The sequence below is a fragment of the Staurois parvus genome, unplaced genomic scaffold (assembly GCF_062004578.1).
Source record: "Staurois parvus isolate SC_StPar_1 unplaced genomic scaffold, SC_StPar_1.0 ptg000226l, whole genome shotgun sequence".
Classification (NCBI taxonomy): Eukaryota; Metazoa; Chordata; class Amphibia; order Anura; family Ranidae; genus Staurois; species Staurois parvus.
The window spans coordinates 5,336,648-5,361,084 of NW_028318022.1; the positions used below are offsets into that span (position 1 = coordinate 5,336,648).

General features: G+C 40.3%; 1 protein-coding gene across 4 annotated transcripts in view; it reads right to left on the reverse strand.

The window, feature by feature from the left end:
* Positions 1-3,642: 3,642 nt before the first annotated feature.
* Positions 3,643-24,437, reverse strand: part of ARHGEF10 (Rho guanine nucleotide exchange factor 10) — a 199,537-nt gene continuing 178,742 nt past the window's right edge. For all 4 annotated transcript variants that reach the window (XM_089679527.1, XM_089679526.1, XM_089679524.1 and 1 more), the window contains 2 exons: positions 10,441-10,563; positions 3,643-4,914 (listed from right to left, as the gene is read on the reverse strand). In XM_089679527.1, coding sequence (XP_089535653.1) covers positions 4,385-4,914; positions 10,441-10,563 — 653 coding nt within the window. In that variant the 3' untranslated portion in view covers positions 3,643-4,384. The remainder of the gene's footprint in view (positions 4,915-10,440; positions 10,564-24,437) is intronic.

The window sequence follows — 24,437 nt, forward strand, 5'->3', positions numbered from 1 at the left end:
TTAAATATATATATATATATATATATTTTTTTTTTATCCTACCTAAATCCCCCAGACAATGAAACCAACATTTGCACTGACCTGAATGCTGACATTTTATACTTTGACACTAATGGTGCACCATCACTCACACTGAGGCCGCTTTCACATTGACAGCCCAATCGGGTCCACCTCTCAGTTTTTCATGCAGACCCTATCGGACTATCCATAGACCTCTATGAACAGGTAAACCGCCAGCATCCGATCTGATCCTGTACGCCGGGGGGGGGGGTCAGCAACCAGGCGTGCTGACCCGCCATCCCAGAGCATCAAACAGTGCATTGCAGGGGGACTACTTGTAATGTTGGAGCTGTAGTAGGGAGCAAGAACCGCATAAACCAATGCCTCCTCTGTAGTGCTGGCTCCTGTCCCATTCGGAGTGATACCAACTGCAGTCCATTACTTATCCTGGCAATGGCCTCCAGAGTGGTGCCAGCAGCAGGAAAGAAGAGATTGCCAGGTCAGTGTGAAGCAATACACTGGACATTATAGTATAGGGCAATGATTTACCCACACTGCGGATGCAGTGCAGTGTACCTGCATCTTTCCTCCGGGGTTGCTGCGCTAAGCTATAGACTTCTACTATATCCTGCGGGTTTGATGCACTTTCTGAAAGTGCACCAAAACTCCTGAATGCACCACACCTGCAGGATATAAGAGAAGTCTATAACAAAGTACAGCAAACCCAGGAAAGTCTCAGATGCACTGTGCTGTATCCGTGGTGCAGGTAAACTGCAGCACATCAGTGTGAAAGTATCCTTATAGGAGGCTCAGAACAGTAAGGGTTCATTTACATTTGCAGTGGCCAGGGGTGTACACATGCTGTACAGTTACAGCAGGAGTTATATGCCCGGTCATGGTTGGTTGGTGTAGCACCTGCCAAGCAAAAACTATTCAAGTGAATGAGGCCGCTCTGCAAGTGATATTTTGCCTTTTCACCGCCTGATTTAAACCCATGATTGCTGTGCAAAGCATGCGATTGCGACGCGGTAGTACGGCACAGTAGTATGGCAATTAGAGGTTTAAATAGGTGTGAGGAGGCAACACTGTGCCTGCTGATCTTTGACTTCTCTCAGCTTGTTCAAGTAGATCTCCACCTATTTAAGGTTGCCTACCCCTGTTGTATGCCAAAAAAAATCTGTTCCCCATCTATCTGGTGGATCAGATGGATGACAGTCGGGTAGAAATGGACAAGTGGTCCGTTTCCATCCGACCGCCCCATAGAAGTCAGTCTGCAGCAGCGGAGCGGACATGGACCTGTCATCCGCCTGCTCAGTGAGGATCAGTGGAGAGATCCCCTGCTAAGCAGGCAGATCTGATTCTTTTTTTTTTAAACTTACCTAAAACAGACCCTGATATAAATGCTGCCACTGACAGCAGTGCTGACAATAGCCTAATTCAAGCCCTGAGCTATATACATACACACACACACAGAGGGAAAAAAAAAAAAAAAATTATATATATATATATATACACATATACATACATATACATACATATACATACACACACACAGTGAAGGAAATAAGTATTTGATCCCCTGCTGATTTTGAATGTTTGCTCACTCACAAAGAAATGATCAGTCTAAAAATCGAATGGTAGGTGTATTGTAACACTGACAGAATAGCAACAAAAAATTCAGCAGAAATGCAAGTCTAACAAATGATGCACTGATTTGCATGTTCATGAGGGAAATAAATATTTGATCCCCTTCACAAAACATGACTTAGAACTTGGGGGCAAATCCCTTGTAGGCAATAACAGAGGTCAGACATTTCCTGTAGTTGGCCACCAAGTTTGCACACATCTAAGGAGGGGTTTTGGCCCACTCCTCTTGGCAGATCCTCTCCAAGTCATTAAGGTTTGGTGGCGGACGTTTGGCAACTCCAACTTTCAGCTCCCTACACATATTTTCAATCAGATTAAGGTCTGGAGACTCCACTCCAGGACCTTAATATGCTTCTTCTTAAGCCACTCCTTTGTTGCCTTGGCCGTGTGTTTTGGGTCATTGTCATGCTGGAACACCCATCCACGACCCATTTTCAATGCCCTGGCTGAGGGAAGAAGGTTCTCACCCAAGATTTGACGGTACATTGCCCGTCCATCGTCCCTTTGATGCGGTGCAGTTGTCCTGTCCCCTTAGCAGAAAAACACCCCCAAAGCAGAATGTTTCCACCACCACGTTTGACAGTTGGGATGGTGTTCTTGGGGTCATAAGCAGCATTGTTCCTCCTCCAAACACTGTGAGTTGAGCTGATGCCAGAGAGCTTGACTTTGGTCTCATCTGACCACAACACTTTCAACCAATCCTCCTCTGCATCATTCAGATGTTCAGTGGCAAACTTCAGATGAGCCTGGACATGTGCTTTCTTTAGCAGATGGACCTTGCGGGCACTGCAGGATTTCAATCCTTGTCGGCGTAGTGTGTTACCAATTGTTTTCTTGGTGACTGTGGTCCCAGCTTCCTGGAGATCATTGACAAGATCCTCACGTGTAGTTCTGGGATGATTCCTCACTGTTCTCATGATCATTGACACTCCACGAGGTGAGATCTTGCATGGTGCACCAGACCTAGGGAGACTGACAGTCGTTTTGGGTTTCTTCCATTTGCAAATGATTACACCAACTGTTGTCACCTTCTCACCAAGCTGCTTGGCGATAGTTTGGTAGCCCAGTCCAGCCTTGTGTAGGTCTACAATCTTGTCCCTGACATCCTTGGACAGCTCTTTGGTCTTTGCCATGGTGGAGGGTTTGGAATCTGATTGTTTGATTGCTCCTGTGGACAGGTATATTTTATACAGGTAACAAAATGAGATTAGCAGCATTCCCTTTAAGAGACTGCTTCTAATCTCAGTATCTTGTTACCTGTATGAAAGACACCTGGTAGCCAGAAATCCTGCTGAATGATAGGGGATCAAATACTTATTTCCCTCATGAACATGCAAATCAGTGCATAATTTGTTAGACATGCATTTATTTTGAATTTTTTGTGCTATTCTGTATCTCAGTGTTACAATACACCTACCATTTGATTTTTAGACTGATCATCTCTTTGTGAGTCGGTAAACATTTTAAATCAGCAGGGGATCAAATACTTATTCTTTCTATATATATATATATCTATATATAGCCTGATCATGTGATAACATGGCCCCAATCTTCAATAAAGGCTGGAATTTGTCAGTGACAGCACAGTCACAGTGCTGGGGCATGCAATTTAGTGTGCTCCTAATACAAAACAGTGATGCATTTATGTGGCAGCACAGAATAAGGCCCACCTCCTTGCTGTCGCATATATCAGTATGGCAAGCTAGTCGGAGGAAGTTATAAAAAAAAACCAAAAAAAAAAAACACAACACCCCCCCCCCCCTTCAAAAGGAGTACTAGGTAAAAAATCTACCTTTAACCCTCTGATCAGGCTCGGTACTGGGATTATAAAAGCTGCAGCCCCAGCATCACTTTATGTGGCCAAAAAAAAAAAGATGTCACCAAATATGAAATTTCTGTTGTATAGCAATGATTGCAATATAACATTTTGCCTTTAGTTGATATTTCATTATAGCACACCCCTAAAAACTATCCATTTCACAGACGAGACCAAAGCATCATTTTTTTTTTATTCTTTACTTAAGTACAGTTTTAGTTTTTCTTTCATTTATAATATGCCTTGAAACCATCATATGGCAGTTTAAGTATATAGAATTTCAATTAACCTGGGCATATTAGTTGTGACTTCCCAGCATGCACATATACACTAATGCAGCTGAAGAAACCCACAATTTGCATGTGCACATATTCCAACATATATACTGTAGTGGTAAAGTTATTGTACACGATTACTGGCAGTCATTGTGCAATGAACAATGTAAGACCCTAGAATGATATTCATTGACAGAAGAAATTCCCAAAGAGAAGGCAGTTTGCCTTGTAAGTCCTCTAAGGTTACACATGGCTTATCACATTCCAATATGTTTCATATTATTTGTATATTCATTCATATTTACTTTTCACTTTACCTGTAAAAGAAAAGACAGCATGCTCTGCAGCTCATCATGCCAGTCAAAGCAAAAAAGCAGCTAATGTTAGCTATTATATCAGACAGGGAATCAGGGAAAATGCTCGATGTTATGCATAGGCAGCAGCATATATTTCTTCTGGACCATGATGAGAAAAGGTGCATGATAAAAGTGTATCAATTTCATTTAGTACCATCCCTGTGTTTTCAGTTTCATAGGGCCTTATTCTCAACAGATCACATAGGATTTACTGTGTATGACAAGACAAGGCTTGAATACCAATGTAGTGGAATACATTATAGACAAATTCACTTTATTCGCGCAGGTCGTTAAATGTGTAACAGTGGAATCTGCCAAACCATAGCAGAAGAAACCGGCTCTTCCTGTCGCTGTGGCTTGAGCTTCTTGTTTACTCTTCGGTGACCCTGTCCACCAGAGATTACCAAGACAGAGTCTGCCTTCAACTTCCCAGCTCGCGGTCTTTTGCTATGCTGTGGTGGCATGCTGGGGTCACTTAAAAGATCATAAAGAGTGCAATCATCCTTCCCAATGTCACACGAATTTGATCCATGAGACAATGTGAGAGAGCCTGACGAAGAGGACAAGTCACTTCTTTGTGCAATGGACCCCATGGAGCCACCGAGCCAAATGGCGCTGTCATTGCTATTGTTGGCAGTAGCTGCATTTCCCTCCTCATTTTGCTGCACATGGGCAACACGAGCGTCCTCTGGTTTTAGTTCCATATTTGAAGTTTGACTACATCTGCTTGGTGTCCGCTTATGTCTTTTGTTCACAGCAGTTGCCATGACAAGGAATTTGACTGCACCGTGGTGTGCATGGTAAGACACCATTCCTCGTCCTGAAAAAGAAAACAATGCAAGGTCACGTGGGATGCTATTATTCTTATTCCTAATTAGATTCAACTTTCATAATGCCATAGATATATTTACTTTTTTTTGGCCTTGAAATTCAAAGCTGTAAATATCCTACATGCATCTGCCAGTTATCAGTTTTTAGCATTTTATTTAAACCAAACCTTTCTGAATAATTATTTAGCTCACTATGATACGGTGTCAGTATTATTATTATTATATATGCATTTTAACTGTCTGCAAGCCATATTAATCAAAGCATACAATGGGGCAAAAAAGTATTTAGTCAGTCACCAATTGTGCAAGTTCTCCCACTTAAAAAGATGAGAGGCCTGTAATTGGCATCATAGGTAGACCTCAACTATGAGAGACAAAATGAGAAAAAAATCCAGACAATCACATTGGCTGATTTGGAAAGAATTTATTTGCAAATTATGGTGGAAAATAAGTATTTGGTCAATATCAAAAGTTCATCTCAATACTTTGTTATATATCCTTTGTTGGCAATGACAGAGGTCAAACGTTTCCTGTAAGTCTTCACAAGGTTGGCACACACTGTTGCTGGTATGTTGGCCCATTCCTCCATGCAGATCTCCTCTAGAGCAGTGATGTTTTGGGGCTGTCGCTGGGCAACACAAACTTTCAACTCCCTCCAAAGGTTTTCTATGGGGTTGAGATCTGGAGACTGGCTAGGCCACTCCAGGACCTTGAAATGCTTCTTACGAAGCCACTCCTTCGTTGCCTAGGCGGTATGTTTGGGATCATTGTCATGTTGGAAGACCCAGCCACGTTTCATCTTCAATGCCCTTCCTGATGGAAGGAGGTTTGCACTCAAAATCTCACGATACATGGCCCCATTCAATCTGTCCTGTACATGGATCAGTCGTCCTGGTCCCTTTGCGGAGAAACAGCCCCAAAGCATGATGTTGCCACCCCCATGCTTCACAGTAGGTATGGTGTTCTTTGGATGCAACTCAGCATTCTCTCTCCTCCAAACACAAATTGTGTTTCTACCAAACAGTTCTATATTGGTTTCATCTGACCATATGACATTCTCCCAATCTTCTGGATTATCCAAATGCTCTCTAGCAAACTTCAGAAGGACATGTACTGGCTTAAGCAGGGTGACACGTCTGGCACTACAGGATCTGAGTCCCTGGCAGCGTAGTGTGTTACTGATGGTAGCCTTTGTTACGTTGGTCCCAACTCTCTGCAGGTCATTCACTAGGTCCCCCCGTGTGGTCCTGGGATTTTTGCTCACCGTTCTTGTGATCATTTTGACCCCACGGGGTGAGATCTTGCGTGGAGCCCAAGATCGAGGGAAATTATCAGTGGTCTTGTATGTCTGCCATTTTATAATTATTGCTCCCACAGTTGATTTGTTCACACCAAGCTGCTTGCCTATTGCAGATTCAGTCTTCCCAGCCTGGTGCAGGTCTACAATTTTGTTTCTGGTGTCCTTCGACACCTCTTTGGTCTCCACCATAGTGGAGTTTGGAGTGTGACTGTTTGAGGTTGTGGACAGGTGTCTTTTATACTGATAACAAGTTCAAACAGGTGCCATTGATACAGGTAATGAGTGCAGGACAGAGGAGCCTCTTAAAGAAGAAGGTACAGGTCTGTGAGAGCCAGAAATCTTGCTTGTTTGTAGGTGACCAAATACTTAATTTCCACCATAATTTGCAAATAAATTCTTTCCAAATCAGCCAATGTGATTGTCTGGATTTTTTTTCTCATTTTGACAGACTGGACTTTAAAATGACACACATAAAAAGACACATTTATAAATTATATAAAACCAGCTTGACTGATCTGATAGCAAAACAAAACAATGACATTTTGTGACACTAGTAATATCGTCAAGTTCCGGATGTCCTGAGCAGCAAGAAAAATAAAGAACTTCGTGAGAGATACCTTGAACTTGCCAGGGTTATATGCAAGCTGCTGAGCTTGTGTTAGAGCTTCACATCACAAAAATGAATGCTTGTTATAGATGTGTGAATTAGCATTCACAGAAACCGTCTACTAAGGACACCAACCACTCCACTATTTCAATTTAAATAAAAGTGTACTCAAATACTTTTTTTATGTTGTGGATAGAGTAAGGAAAAATTAGAACCTCTGTCAGTTTTTTTTATTGCTGTATGTACCCGTTAGGGAGATTTTCCTGATTTACTGTTTTCCTGGTGTAAGGTGAGAAAGATTTGAGGGGGAAATGAAAATCAGTCATCAAATGAAAACATGGTGTAGAGAAGGGTTAGAATAGGGTTTCTAGAATCATGACCCCATCCATTGACTCTCTTCTTTCTGCCCATGGAAGCACGGCCTTGCTGTCTGCAGTAACATGGGAGGCCTGCTTCTGGAAACATACCAACACAGAGTCTCTGGTTCCTTGACTACTGGTTCTGCCTGGTAGTCTGGCATTTCTATGATGTGCAGCATGTCACCTCTCTGGATCTGGCAATGTGACACTGCTTTGGCTCTTGTAAATGTGCATTGTTACCACATTTCATTCAAAACACTGCTTATGGCTCTCAACTATAATACTGACTGTAATAGAATGATAAGGGTTCCAGCTAAAATGTATTTGAAATGCCACTGAGTTTTTAGGTTATTGAAGTCAGATCATTAAAACAATAGATCTGATTGCAAACTGTAAGGGAATTCACTTAACGCATTGAGGTTTGAAACTGTTAAATCTACTGTATGTTCTAATATTGCTAATATTGCCATAGTATAGGGAGAATAAGGCAGAAACAGTTAACATTAATCAGGTGTTTGCAGAACCTTTATCAAGAAAAAAATCTAACACTGATTGATTGCCCTATTTTTTTTCATGCAGTACCTAATGGTACTCTATAAATGGTACTCTGTTTTACTCATCAATCCAAGCAATCTGACCACAGGTAGAAAAAAAATGTAGTGTAAAGAATGAAGAATGACTGACTCCAGCTGGGAATCTGATGCATCAGATAAACAAATTAATATAAGGCCCCATGTACACGAGACACTTCTGAACGATGAAAACTGACTGCTGGAAAGCGTAGGTTAAAAAAAGTCTGTTTAGCCGCGTTGCATAACGCGTTTATGTGCGCTTGCATTTAGAAGCCTTTTTAAATATAAGCACAGGAGAACCTCCCAAATGCCCAGAATGCACTGAAAAGTGGTAAATTATTAACTATTTCAATCAATATAAACCCTTATAAACAATAATCACCCCGTGCAACCAAAATACACTTCAAAAACGAAGTCCGGAAGGGACAAAACGTGTTAGGGCAGTGACCGGAAGTGTCACCGCGGCCATTTTGTTGGTTTTTAACACATGGTGTTTGGTTGGAGAAGTTTCTGGTGAAGTGAGTTATTAAGGCCACCTGGCAGGGGGTCTTCATGAGGAATTTGAGGTGTGAATGGTCATTAACATATCTTTTGTTTCCAAGGGTGGGAGAGGTCTGAGGTGTGAATTGGTCATTACAATGTGTGACAAGCTTGATAGGAACATCCTGTGTTCAGTGTTTTGTCCATCTGAGTACCTTGGAAACGCTTTGCTTGCATTTTTCATGATGAAAAAAGGTTCTGGACAGCATTGGGAACTGGAAGAGTTAAAAAAAAAAATTTCAACTGCAAACGCTTATAAACACATTTTGCCATGTTTACAAGCGTTTTGCATTTGAAAAGCTGATAAAATCGACTGCTGAACACACGTTTTCTGCGTTCAAAAAAACGACTGTAAACGCAAATGCCTGTAAACTACTGTAAACGAAGATGTGTACATGGACACACAGGAAAACATTAGGGCGAGTTCAGGGGCTGCTGAAAAAAAAACGCTGGACATCTCCTAAACGTGAGTTTATCAGCTGCAGTGTACATGAGCCCTTAAAGCGAACTCCACCTTTTGAATATGTTACAGGTCACCACCATTTTGAGTCAGTGACTGAAAAGTATGTAGGTCTGGAGCTCTGACTTCACTGACTGCATGCCTGTTTTCTTCAGTCATTCAGCTAATACTATAGACAGAAAAGGCCAAGAAAATCACATTCCCACAATGAGGTCAGCAATGGCAGCCTCTATATTTTTCCTCAGCTCACACATCCTTTTGGGCTGGTTCACACCAGGATCAAAAACACATGGACGATGCTTCAACATGGATTCCAATAGGCCTAGTTCACACCAGTGCAGTGTGTTCCAGTGCAGTCAACAAATGTAGAACATGTTGCATTTGTTCTGTATGTAACTCATCTGGAATGTGGCAAACCACATCAGATGCACAATGCCCTTATTAGAGATAAAGAAAAAAAGAGGGAAAGAGGCACTGGAATGCATCAAAAGCATGCAGAAAAACATCCAAAACACAGAACTTGTGATGTGAATTGGCTCTCTGTGTAAATTTGAATCTTCTAAAACTGTGGGAAGATCACAGAAAGCAGCACTGGGATAAAATAAGGAATGTTTGGTGCATACTGTTATTAAAGTACATAGCAGAATTGTGTGCCACATTTGTTGTGTTAATACACTGCCATGCAATGGTAACTACAATCTCAAATTTAACTGCCCACCTTTATTTAGTAAAAAAACAAAAATGATGTGAACCAAATATTTAAAGCTTATTTCAGGGCATTGCTTTTGAGTAACAGTCAGACGTTCATTACAGTTCCCTTCACTTCCTGACAATGACACAGGACAAGAAATGAGAGCAAAACAAACCCAACAGATTATTATTATTACTACATGAATTTATATAGTGCAACAGTATGCACAGCACTTTGCCTTTGTACATTCTCACCAGTCTTCTTCCAAGCGAAGGCCCCTACGTTACATGGACATATTGTAAGGCCTTTTCTTTAGACAGGATTCAGTTAATCTACCAGCATGTCTTTGGAGTATGGGAGGAAACCAACACAACAGGGAGCACAAGGTAACTGTATGCAGATAGTGTCCTTACCAGGCTTTGAACCGGAGACCCTAGTGATGTAGGGCAGGAGTGCCAACCACTAAGCCACTGTGCTACCCCAAAACGATATTTTATCACATAATGTCCCTATTTAAATAATCAAATGTGATTGTAGATTTTATGAGACACTTACAATTTATTTCTAATGTGGTAATTGGTCATTCATTTTCTCTATAAACAGTAGTAGATCTCTTTCAGACTGTAATTGCTGTGCACATTAAATAATCACTATAACTATACTATAATCACTATACTTGTACTATAACATTTCTCAAAAAGTATAATGTGTAGAGAATGATTATCCAGCAAGTTGGATTTGCCATCACTGGTCCTTTTTGTTTTGTCAGCTGTTGAATATTCACAGAATCTTTCTGAAATATTCCCTAAATTATCAGATTCATGGCCAGTCTTCGGTTCATCTACTGATTGTGGATTAATTGATTTCCACATTCACTTACCCTAATAAATGCCACCAAGTCTGAAAGTCTGTGGTCAGACAATGGCTATAAAATCTTTTAGAACAAAACCAAATACATTATTTTATGGATTTGTACACAGAACTTACCGGTTACTTTTGGAATTCCTTGCAGGCGGGGGACTGGGAATGCTACAATAACACCGAGGTTCGTACCGACCATTAGTAGACCATGGCAAACAAGCAAACTGGTCACTGACACATGCTGTTGCCCTGCAAAGAAGAAACAAAGATAATGCAAGTCAAAGAGAATGCAACTCAATGGATTAGAATGTCTCAACAAGTAAACTTTACAATTCTAGGAAAACAGTAATGTTATTTTATTAGCTAGAAGAAGAGGCATTAGTAGAAAGGTGACAATATAGCTTTATGTTGGTGAGGTTAGACTTTCAGATACATAGAGCCACTTATAACCGAAAAAAAAGCAACTCAAAATCACAGATACATTTTTAGCAATTTTATTAGTGTATGTTGTAGGCTATTGGAGTAATCAGTTTTAGCAGTGTGTCTTATGAAAATGGCCTATAAGTGCTGCAAGCTGTAGATCTTTTATGGAGAACAGTAGAGGGTAAATTAGTTAAATCTTTCAGTACAATTAGCTGCATTCTCACAAAGCGGCATGCTGTTTTAAGATAAGCACTTTGTAAAAAATCATTGTACATTTCAAAGAATAGGACCTGCTAGTAAAGAAACCTTCTTAAATGTATAGACTTTAACACACAGTAAACAAGATTTTTTCACTGTTGGAACATTTTAGCTGACTACCCATTATCTTTGTCTAATTTGAAGGTGTTAAACTGACACCATGGAGAGATAAGCCAAGATTTACTGTACACTTTATGTTGGATGGGAAAGTGATCCGATAGTTTGGAACAACTAACCATTTTTCTTTCTCAGGATATGTTTCATTTGTCCTTTCAGGCCAGAGTGAAAGTTTACCCCTATCACCAATACTCTCCTTTCTGTTGCTCCTCTGTGGCTCTGTTCATCCATTAGAGCCATTAGCCTAAACTGTTGATGCTTCATGTAGGTCAGTGTTAGAGCATACACAGAGTAACTAAGATGGTTCCTTCCTCCATGTGACAGTGTTCAAACCTGGCATTTAGACATTCAGGCCTAAGCACTGCATCCTAGGAGAAAAAGAAGGTAATTTCTCCATCATAATCAGAAGTACTGGATGGCCCAAATGGGCAAGCAGAGCAGTAGGGGAATGTGGCAAAGGTTAGTATACTGTAGGTGGTTAGGGTTTAGCATTAAAGACAACCTGTCAATTTGCCCTCAATGGGCAGTGTGACAGATTCTCTTTAAAATAAATAATTACCACTAAAACTGTGTTAACTGCTATGCTGACTCTTTGGCTGACTTAGCCACTAGCTCCTTTTTTGGTCTGCTAAAAGTGTTACTAAACCCACAACAGTACAATCAGTCTGTACATGCAGTAAAGCATGCTTGTTATACTCACTATGGAACCTAAGGGGTTAATACTCTGCATTGTGTAAAAAGGCTGTTTGATCCTGACTCCTCTGATCCTCCCCTTCTTCCAGTGTCCCCCTCTTATCTCCTAATAGGACATATCTTGTGGAGACACTCTATACATGATCAGTTTGGTGTTTATTGCTAGAGAGGTGTTTTTATTTACTTGGGAGAGAGTGCATGTGATCAGCACAGGGTCAATCAGCACTATCCAGATAGAGGTCAGGGGTTCTGCATCCTCCTACAACACAATGAAAACTCTTCCTACAAGCTTTAACATGTGGTGTGCTGGACACTGATAGAAGTCACAAGACTGCTCTAACTGCTGATGAGAAAAGGTATTTAGCAATTTAGATTTACTAAAATAATTGCATTCCAATGTTCTGTGTACTGTGGGAGACCAGATAGAGTGAATACAGAATCCTGGGTTTAGTAAAACTTTAATTGTACCTTTAAGAGTGTTTTAGACTTATGTTTATACCTTTTTGAATAAAAAAAAAAAAACAACGGATCTTATCTTGAAATCATATAAACTGATAACTTCCTGTGTTGTGGTCTTAACAGTAAAAATTGTTCCCATCTATCCCTGTGAACTATAGGACACCTTCCTCTATGTTATATAGAAAGGTAAAGGGGCGGTTTCTCCATAGATACAGTAGGGTGAGTGACTTTTAACCCAGGAACAATGTTTTCTATTGGCAGACTCAGCTGGTGAAAAATATAAAAAAAAGTAGCCACCACATCAAAGGACTGGCAAGATGCTATATATTTTATTTTGCTCTTGGATTCTTGGAATTTTTAGGAGGTGGTCATTAAAGGCAGCTTCTATATACCTTTAAATACAGGTTGCTCAAAGATATTCACTTAAAAAAAGAACACAGAGTCATGCACCAATTAGTAATATATGCCGCATATTTTTTTCTTCAGTTTACTATTCTGACATACTTTATTCATTGGAATGTTCTCAGTTCTACCCCTATGGTACCTTGTATGATATATGTGTAGTTTTTTATAATAAATTTTAGAGTTTCTTTTTTCTCAACAAATTACTTCGGTATTGGAAGGCAAATGCCAACCTTGGTGTTCTGCAAACAAAAACTGGCACTCTAATCAACAGCAGCGTGTTACATAAAGGATGGCATGTATTCTACTTCCCACTAATTCACTGAGATAGAGCAGAATAGATGGTAGATAATGACAACTCCTACACGAGTTGTTCATTCAGCTGTGTCATAAAGTAATCTGTTTCACGTATACAGAGCTGAAAGAAAAAGAAATTCTATTACTAAGAAATAAAAAGTTTCTGCAGTATACACTTAATATTTCCTTTCTATAAATCAGAACGCTTGCAACTGTATTTTGCAATGAAAAAAATATATAAAATGTATTTAAATGTTACAGAGATACATATTTTTACTGTAAAAGTACAATGGTGCCATTAGAAGGCCAATAAATGTACCAGCATTAATGGCCAAATTTACATACACTATTACCAAAAGTATTGGATTTAGGTGTTCCTGGATTTAGGTGTTCACTGGATTTAGGTGTTCCAATCACTTCCATGACCACAGGTGTAAAAAAACAAGCACCTAGGCATGTAGACTGCTTCTACAAACATTTGTGAAAGAATGGGTCACTCTCAGGAGCTCAGTGCAATATGTCCATCCGTGAAATTTCCTTGCTACTAAATATTCCACAGTCAACTGTTTGTGGTATTATAACAAAGTAGAAGCAACTGGGAACAACAGCAACTCAACCACGAAGTGGTAGGCAACGTAAAATGACAAAGCGGAGTCAGCGCACGCTGAAGCACACAGTGCACAGAAGTTGCCAACTGTCTGCAGACTAAATAGCTAAAGACCTACAAACTTCGTATGGCCTTCAGATTAGCACAACAGTGCATAGAGAGCTTCATGGAATGGGTTTCCATGGCCGAGCAGCTACATCCAAGCCTTACATCACCAAGTGCAATGCAAAGCATGCTGCCACTAGAATCTAGAGCAGTGGAGCTGTGTTCTCTGGAGTGGTCAATCATGCTCCTCTGTCTGGCAATCCGATGGACATGTCTGAGTTTGGCAGTTGCCAGGAGAACGGTACTTGCCTGACTGCACTGTGTCAAGTGTAAAGTTTGATAGAGGGGGGATTATGGTGTGGGGTTGTTTTCAGGGGTTGGGGTTGGGCTTGGCCCCTTAGTTCCAGTGAAGAGAACTCTTAAGGCATCAGCATACCAAGGCATTGTGGACAATTTCATGCTCCTAACTTTGTGGGAACAGTTTGGGGATGGCCCCCTCCTGTTCCAACATGACTGCGCAGCAGTGCACAAAGCAAGGTCCATAAGGACATGGATGAGCAAGTTTGGAGTAGAGGAACTTGACTGGCCTGCCCTCAACCTTTGGGAATTAGAGCGGAGACTGCAAGCCAGGCCTTCTCGTCTGACATCAGTGCCTGACCTCACAAATGCGCTTCTGGAAGAATGGTCAAATATTCCCATAGACACACTCAAACCTCGTGGGCAGCCTTCCCAGAAGAGTTGAAGCTGTTATGGCTGCAAAGGGTTGGCCAACTCAGTATTGAACCCTATGGACTAAGACTGGGATGCCATTAAAGTTCATGAGCATGTAAAGGCAGGCGTCCTAATACTTTTTAGCAATATAGTGCATTTTTCATTTTTGTAAAGCACGTAGTAATGCTGAAGTGAAGATACATTGTGGTACCATTAAAATTATAATAGCATTAAGAGGTGTTGCATTGCAAAAAGGTAAAAAAAAAAAAAAAAAAGGGTAAAAAAATCTACATCCAGTTTTTCTAACCCCCCCCCCCTTTTGCAGTTTTTTTCCTCTTAATAAATATCTTTGTCCCTGGGTTTTCTCTGGCTAATCCAGTAATGTCTTGTGTAACTACATGGTAGGGGATTTAATTGTGAACAGATTTGTTTTTAAAGGTGCCCTGTAAAGGAAACATTTAATGCCCACCTCTTCCACTGTACATGCTACCCACCTCTGCCCTAGTGAAGAAAAATCTTTAGCTGAACAATATTCAAAATCTGACATTTGCAGGAGCTGTGCTCCTCCCATACATGTGTGTATGTTGTGTGTATGTTGTGTGTATGTTGTGTGTATGTTGTGTGTATGTTCCTAGTAACAGAAAAATCCATTCTGCCCATATACCTCTATGGCATGTAAACTTATCTTTGGATGCATTGCTCAAGAGGCACTGCAGTCAAAATAGTCACCATAGCCTGTGCTCCAACAATACCAAAAGGGAGATATGGATTTTTAAGTCAAACTAAAATGCCATATAAACCTATGTTTCAGGGTATGTGGGACCTCTTGAGAAAGGGTTTAATATTCAAAGAGTCTAAATTAAATCCAAAAATTCAGGTAAAGCATTATGAAAACCCAAAGCAGACATTTATTAAATTGCAGCTTACCAAGTCTTATATGTGATGGCTGTATTAGTTTACTTTTTAGGCTGTCTTTTATTTTCATCTGGTAATCCAGGCAGCAAATTGTTATATTTCACTGTTTACATGGATGAGACAAACCACTTAACACTGGCAGAGGTGCATAAAATGATCAGCTTTAATTTACTCATGTAAAACCCTTTATCCTAACTGTTTGCTAAAGCTGAATATGAAGTGTGAGCTGGAGTTTGGCTTCAATTTGTTAGTAGTTCTAAATCTAATACATTTAACACCCCCCCCCCCCCCCCGACTACTGTGCTTACTATGCTCTGTCCTCCAAAGTCGTCTCACTTATACAAGTGGTGTGTTGCTGGCCAGATCACCAGGTGAAAACAGAGGGTTGAAAGTGAAACAAAACTGATGAAGCCACCTAATCAAATGATTGGTAAGCTGAAATAGATTACATTTTAAGTTTTGGGTTAAGTAATGCTTAACTCCGCCTTAACAAATAAAAAATAAGGAATACTGATATTTTGCTTGAAAATCACAAAAAAAACGTGTGGCATCACAATGGTTTTTAACATATCACAAGGGACATTTCATTTTAAATTCACTTTTGTAATATAGAGTTATCATTCTGTCATCTTATTTTCTGATATCCTGGAATTATATATAAATATATATTGTAGGAATAAGAACTATACAAAGCCTGCCACAAACAAGATCTTATTTTTCCCATCTTTTTTTTAAACTGTTAACAATAACATTAAGGACAGATGATGTACTATATATACTGTGCTTTAGAGGTTTACTGGCTGTGCAAAACATGCTTGTTATGTTCTCACCATGCAGTCCTTTGACAAGATAATAGGACATACATGCATCATTACTTGGTAAACTTTCAAGCATTGTTCTCATGCACCTGGAAAACTTTGCTTTGAAATAAAAGAATCAGCAATTAACCTTAGACCTGAATTATCAAGGCCCATGTGGAAACATTGGTGTGAGATCATAATGTAACTGCCTTAACAGGAAGCATGTGAATGAGAGATCTGTCATTTTTACTAGTGATTTTTTTCTACTCAACAGCAGTCAGACGAGTGCACTTTTCATGATCCATATATACCTTCATGAAAACCAAATTACAAAAATAAACTAGCAAGCCTTTACAGTTGACGGAGTTTGTAGGGTGACTGACCTAACTCAGAGGTCTCAAAACCGCGGCCAGCGGGCCAGATGTGGCCCTTTGCTTGCCTTCATCCGACCCTTGGGACATTGTCCTTCCCACTGATACAGGCCCTATTCCTTTCACTGACTCTAACGACAGGACACCATATCTTCCACTGCCATCAACACTGGGGCACTATTATTCCTACAACTGACCACAGGCGCTTTGTAATTTTTTTTTTTTTTACTTCCACTGACTACCAAGCCTGGGATATGGTCTATTCCCATTGATGCGGAGCCATGTTTTACTCCCACTGGCCATAGTCCAGCTCCCCAAAGTCTATAGAACAGTAAACTGGCCCTTTGTGTAGAACGTTTGCAGACCCCTGACCTAACTGGTTGATAATGAATGAAAAGTTTATGTTGGATTTTGTGGACAGTGAAAAAGGACAATGTCGCATCATGAAATCTTTATAGCTATTATAAAGTTTAAAAGCACAACTCCAGGCTTTTATTTTTTTGCTACAAGATTTTCTTAAGTTGGCCATATACACTATATTGCCAAACATATTGGGACACCCCTCCAAATTATTGGATTCAGGTATTCTAATCACCTCAATGGCCACAGGTGTATAAAATCAAGCACCTAGGCATGCAGACTGCTTCTACAAACATTTGTGAAAGAATGGGTCACTCTCAGGAGCTCAGTGAATTCAAGCGTGGTACCGTGATAGGTTGCCACCTGTGCAATAAGTACATCCATGAAATTTCCTTGCTACTAAATATTCCACGCTCAGTGGGGTCAGCGCCTGATGAAGTGTACAGTGCACAGAAGTCGCCAACTGTCTGCAGAGTAAATAGCTAAAGACTTTCAAACTTTGCGTGGCCTTCAGATTAGCACAACAGTGCTTAGAGAGCTTCATGGAATAGGATTCCATGGCCGAGCAGCTGCATCCAATCCTTACATCACCAAGTGCCATGCAAAGCGTCAGATGGCGTGCTGTGAAGCACGCCGCCACTGGACCTTAGAGCAGTGGAGACATGTTCTCTGGAGTGATAAATCACATTTTTCTGTCTTGAAATCTGATGGATGTGTCTGGGTTTGGCAGTTGCCAAGAGAACGGTACTGCTTGACTGCATTGTGCCAAGTGTAAAGTTTGGTGGAGGGGGGATTATGGTGTGGGGTTGTTTTTCAGGGGTTGGGCTTGGCCCCTTAGTTCAGTGAAGGGATCTCTTAAGGCATAAGCATACCAAGACATTTTGGACAATTTCATGCTCCTAACTTTGTGGGAACAGTTTGGAGATGGCCTCTTCCTGTTCCAACATGACTCCGCACCAGTGCACAAAGAAAGGTCCATAAAGACATGGATGAGTGAGTTTAGGGTGGAGGAATTTAACTGGCCTGCACAGTCCTAACCTCAACTCGATAGAACACCTTTGGGATGAATTACAGCAGCGACTGCGAGCCAGGCCTTCTTGTCTGACAACAGTGCCTGATCTCACAAATGTGCTTCTGGTAGAATGGTCAAACATTCCCATAGACACACTCCGAAACCTTTACGGACAGCCTTCCCAGAAGAGTTGAAGCTGAAGAGACTAAGATTGGGATGCCATTAAAGTTCATGGGCACGTAAAGGCAGAAATTCCAATATTTTTTGCAATATAGTGTATCATTTATTTTTAGCCGATGGGCTTAACAAAAAAAGAAAAAAAAAAAAAACAGATTCCTCCATCCACACATGAGGTGGATGGAGGAATCAACCTGCAAGGGCATTATATTCTAACAGTGGCACCTGCAGGGAAGGTCATATGCTGATCGAAATTCAGCTGGTCCACTGAATTGGGAGTGGGGACTTCACAGAGCACTCAGTTTGGCTTTAAATATATATTTATGTAAGTAAGCATCAAGTGTTTAGCACCTAGTGCTCTTAATTTAGACAAGCACACATTGTATAGGGATATGCTTTGTTCATATTTCATGTGTGAGGTTTACAACCATTTTAAGTTGATCCAAACAGTGACTGAAATGAGCAGCCTAACCCAGATTGATACTTTATGCTTACAAAATTGTAACAAGGGGTCTATATTGACTGCAGTGATCTCAGAGGAATCCCAAGTAATGACTATTCCAAAATATTTAAAAGATATTTAACCTGAGGGGATTGAAAGCGAGACTGGCAATCTGAAGGGTAGAGGTTGGTGGCATGAGGACAGATTTATGCCAATTGACTTTGAGACCTGAGTAGGTACCAAACATTTTCCTGGTTTGGATAGCTATGTTTAGGGTATGATCTGTGTCCTGCATATATAAAATTAGACCATCAGCATAAAGGCCCAACTGATCCATACTACAGTCTACGGGACTTACCTTAGACGGTAGTATGGATCAATTGGGTCTTTATGCTGATGATCTAATTCCCCTAAAGCAATCCAAGAAATGTATTCTGATAGCTAGAGATTCAATAGCTATTGCAAAACGGGAGTAAATAAAGGTCATCCTTGTTATGTACATCTGTGAAGGGGACAGACCATACGCCAAAATTTTGGAGAATGGGTGAGCATATAAAACTGCAAGCTACTTGCAAAACCAAAGCAGAAAATTTTAAGATCGGTCTGAAGAAAGGACAGTTCTATAAAATCAACTGCTTTGGAGTTATCAAGAGACGCCAAGTTACAGGACTTCGGTATGTGACCCATGAATTGTGCTATAATCTTCATCCTATGAATATTTATAGGTGTCAACTTTCCTGCCATGATGTCAGTTTGGTTATCATAGAAAATAGAAAGAATGACTGTATTCAGTCTAAGGGCTAGGATCTCCACTAGAATATTTATTCTAAGTTCAACAAGTAAATCAGCTGCCTTTACCACTTCCTCAGTGATCACTTTGTCCATCAAGTCTACTTGAGCACCAGTCAACTGAAGAAATATTAAGCTGGTATAGTACCTGTCTATACCTGCAGCTGATCTGGGGAGAGGTGGCAGATATTTAACCATTTTACTACAGGTGAGCAGCTCGTACAGGCACAATCACGTAGCTGTATATCGGATTTTGTCAGCAGGTTATAGCCAAGGATTCATGGCTGCGAACTGCTGATCAGCTATATCCAAACAGAGCCCTGTGTTGAGAGAACAGCCCCCAGAGGGAACGATTTGTTTGTTTCCTCTTCCCTCAAAGCAGGAAGAAGAAACAGACATTCAGTAAAAGCGGCATTTTAGGCACACAGTTAACCCTTTGATCACCCCTAGAGGTTAACACCTTCCCAGCCAATATCTTAGTACAGTGACTGTATATAGTATTATCACCGATCACTGTATTAGTGTCACTGATGATGTCAGTGTCAGTCAGTCAGTAAGTGTACCTCCCAGTCGTCATCAGGTAGTGTCAGATTGCCTGCCGCACTATCACAGTCCAACTATAAGTCGCTGAGCACTGCCATTACAACTATAAAAAAAAAAATAAATAAAAATTGAAGTATATGTATCATTGATTGTAGATCCTATAACCGAAGACATGTAGCCAAATACATTTGGCCTATATTTATGAAGAAATTAGATTTTTTTAATTGAATATGTTTTATAGCAGAAAGTAAAAATATTTGTTTGTTTTTTCAATATTATCGGTCTTTTTTTGTTTATATAATAAAAATAAAAAACACAGTGGTGATCAAATACCACCAAAATAAAGCTCTGTTTGTGTGAATAGAGACTGTGCAGTGTCCCTGTCACATTCTGTTTCACACTTGGAAAGACGGGACGGCAGGGGCAGCAATGACAGGAAGTGATATTCTCCATTTTCCTCCAAAAACTGCTGAAAGCCAGCTTCTCCTCCTCTTCCTTACTGCCAACATTCAGCAGCTGCAAGAGGACAATGTTCATTATGCCATTCAAAATAAAAAGATAAATTCTGAATCTTTTTTTTATTTCATTGTGGCCTTCAACCAGTTAGCAAATCACTAAAAGTGTTACTAAACCCACAACAGTAAAAATCAGTCTGTATATACAGTAATGCAGGCTTGTTATACTCACTGTGGAACCTAAGGGGTTAATCCTCTGCATTGTGTAAAAAGGCTGTTTGATCCTGACTTCTCTGATCCTCCCCTTCTTCCAGTGCCACCCTCTTATCTCCTGATAAGACATATCATGTGGAGTTGCTCTGCACAAGCTCAGTTTGGTGTGTATTGCTAGAGATGTTTTTTTTTTTCCTTGGGAGAGTGCATGTGATCAGCACAGGGCCAATCAGCACTGTCCAGACAGAGGTCAGGGGTTCTGCATCCTCCTAGTGCAGAATGAAAACTCCTCCCATAAGCTTTAAGATGTGCTCGGCTGGACACTGATAGAATTTACATGGCTGCTATATACTGCTGATCAGAAAAGGTATTTAGCAGTTTATATTTAGTAAAATAATTGCACTTCCATGTTCTGTGTACTGTGGGAGACCAGATATAGTGAATGCAGGGTGCTGGGTTTAGTAACAATTTAAGTGGCCCTCTCTCTTCAAAAGGGTGAGCACCCCTGGTGTAAGCTCTCACAGGCAGGGTCCTCTGAACTCTCTTGTATTGAATTGCATCATAACTGTACCGTTTCTCTTTATTTTGTAAAAGCACTGTACAAACTGTTGATACTATATAAACCATGCATAATAATAATAGAAGAAAACACACATAGAAATGTCAATGAATATTTACATTTCAGCAAATGGCTGTACTTTCAATCTAAATAATAAAAAATCCCAGATAGAAGACTACATAGTTGCAGAAGCTAAATAACTGGCAACTGCACAGTGGCAGCTTTGTTAAGCAAGGAAAACCTTCAACAGCTTTCCAGACTGTTTACAAAGAATACCGCTATTTATTCCGGGTAACAAAGATACTTTGAGAGGAGACAATAGTGTGGGACTGGGGCAATGTGCCTAGCTGACTCAAACTCACATTAAAGAACATGTTTTCACAGTTAACAGGAAATTGCTTATTTTTTTATTGTTTTAACAGAAAAACATCCTATAATGTAGCTGCATTCCACAAGTGGACAAGTGACACTCATCACATAATTCAAGGTTTTTGGTCCAATACACAAATTACTTCAACCAATTAAGCCCTTAAAAAGATAGCATATTTACCAATGACTTTTATTTTGCAGTCAATGAGAATTATGCGTTATATAAACATTGCTTTGTTATGGCATCATATTCCCTGTGACAATACAATGAAGTATATCTAAATTAACCGAGTTTGCTGAAAAGTAGCCACAAAAGGAGTTGTCTTATCTAGTTATCAAACTAAATTATGTAGTGGATCTCAGGAAGTAAGAGCACTTCACACAAGTGGGAGATACAGTGAAGGAAATAAGTATTTGATCCCCTGCTGATTTTGAATGTTTGCCCACTCACAAAGAAATGATCAGTCTAAAAATCGAATGGTAGGTGTATTGTAACACTGACAGAATAGCAACAAAAAATTCAAAAGAAATGCACGTCTAACAAATGATGCACTGATTTGCATGTTCATGAGGGAAATAAGTATTTGATCCCCTATCATTCAGCAGGATTTCTGGCTACCAGGTGTCTTTCATACAGATAACAAGCTTAGATTAAAAGCAGTCTCTTAAAGGGAGTGCTGCTAATCTCATTTTGTTACCTGTATAAAAGACACCTGTCCAGAGGAGCAATCAAACAATCAGATTCCAAACTCTCCACCATGGCAAAGACCAAAGTGCTGTCCAAGGATGTCAGGGAAAAGATTGTAGACCTACACAAGGCAGGGCTGGGCTACCAAACTATCGCCAAGCAGCTTGGTCAGAAGGTGACAACAGTTGGTGCAATCACAAAACACAACACAACTGTCAGTCTCCCTAGGTCTGGTGCACCATGCAAGATCTCACCTCGTGGAGTGTCAATGATCATGAGAACAGTCAGGGAGGAATCATCCCAGAACTACACGTGAGGATCTTGTCAATGATCTCCAGGCAGCTGGGACCACAGTCACCAAGACAGTGCTGACCGGTGTGTTCTGGTGGAGGGCTGTCCCCCTGTCAGAACACAATAACACAGTGGGGGAGATAGCTGTACTAACACGAAGGGGCATGACCAAAAATTGTCTGCCGACCGGCTTCCTGTCAGTGCCCCTCAGCCAATGGCTGAGAGTGCTGACTGATGTGTTCTGGCGGGGGGCAGTCCCCCTGTAAGAACACAATAACACAGTGGGGGAGATAGCTGTACTAACACGAAAGGGCATGACCAAAAATGGTCTGCCGACCGGCTTCCAGTCCGTGCTCTGAGCCAATGACTGAGAGTGCTGACTGATGTGTTCTGGCGGGGGGCAGTCCCCCTGTCAGAACACAATAGCACAGCGGGGTAGATAGCTGTACTAACACCGCCTGTGAGTGCAGCAATCTGTCAGTTTTTTTAATGTGTGTAGGAGACTTTAGGTTACCTGTACTGAACTCTCTACAAGCAGAGCACTTGTAAACCTGAAAATGGCATGCTTATCTGAATGAGCCATTTATCACACTGCCTTCTTGTACAGTCCCATTATGTTCAAGTAAAAATGTGCAAGCAAATGCAATTAAAAAAAGCAAGAGCAATAATGATGTGCAAAGTGTCACGACCCATGAACACAATTTTGTCAGGTCAGCGTAAGGGGGGAAAAAGACTGGTTAATGTGGATTATTGGATAGTTCCTTTACTGAGTAAGCCTCTTTGTTTTTACAGGAAACCAGGGAGAAATACAACTGCGGCACATTCTGCTGCAGAGAGGATGTTATTCCCTTTTCAGTTGTAGAATGTACTGCAGTAGAGGCAGTTAAGTGCCAGCTGCTCTGAGATGGGGACAATTCTTTCAGAATCAGTAGTCATGATATGGTGTTCTGAAAGGAACATCATACTGAAGTGAGGGCCTTGGAGTATATTTCAAATAGCTTGTGAAAAACTGCTTCTCACTTTTAAACGGGCGTGTAATTTAATGTAAACTGTACTCACATTTGCATCAAATCCAGATATTTTACCCAGCTACTGTGCAATTAAAACATTTTTCATTATTTTTTATATGTAATTGCATGAATTCATGTATTTTTATATCTGTATGGAGTGCAGTTTAAACTGATATTTTAGTTATACTGGATGCTGGGAAGTTAAATTAACTGACAGTTTCTTTTATCTCTCAGGAAGTGTATTGGTGATTGATCTACATCTGAGCTTTTGGGTCTGTAGACCTGCTGTGCCATTACGCGGGGATCACACCCTCCTTGCTAGATTTCATACAATATTAAAGTTTATATTATGGAGAATGAAAAAGGAGATGCTGGAAAAATGAAAGGTGGGCATGTGTCAAGAATAATGGCAGGGAGCTCTCAATATGGGGTATTCAAGATTTATAACATGATTGAACTGCTTCAGCTCTCCAGTCTCTGCCAAAATATCCCCTTTGTTTGAAGTGACCATTTAAGTTGGCTACACATTACAATGTGATTGTACCCTCTGCTTTAGATTTAATAACAAATATGTACTGATAATGTATACACATAAATTGGATTGGAACATAAAGTTACATAGATTACAGGGACAAAAATTGCTGAAGTAGGGAGGAAATTATTTTATCAGGTAGGCTGCATTTGAGAGGGCAGTGGGAGGAGTTTAATCAAAGGACAACTATACCAAAAGTACAGCTGGATCATTTTGATGAATATTTTCTGCACAACAGCGCTAACGAGACCGCTTAATCAGAATAATGATCCTATAATCTGAGATCAATTTAGAAGAAAATCTAATCAAATTGACCTGTTTTGTCTTTGTTGTGCTAAATACCAGTGTTCTTTAATAAAGATCATCTATGATCAGTTGATTGTCATTTGTCACATGGATATCCGCATTCTTTTCCTGCTGGGTACAATGTACCCCAAGGATGAGCTCCATAGAACTAAAAACTTGACAAAAATAGACTAAGTAAAGGTTCCCATCAATCTAATGTTATGCATTTTATTTTAAAACAATAAGCTTGCCTTGTGTTACAGCTTATGTGCAACTGCCACTTTTCACCCTGCAATAACA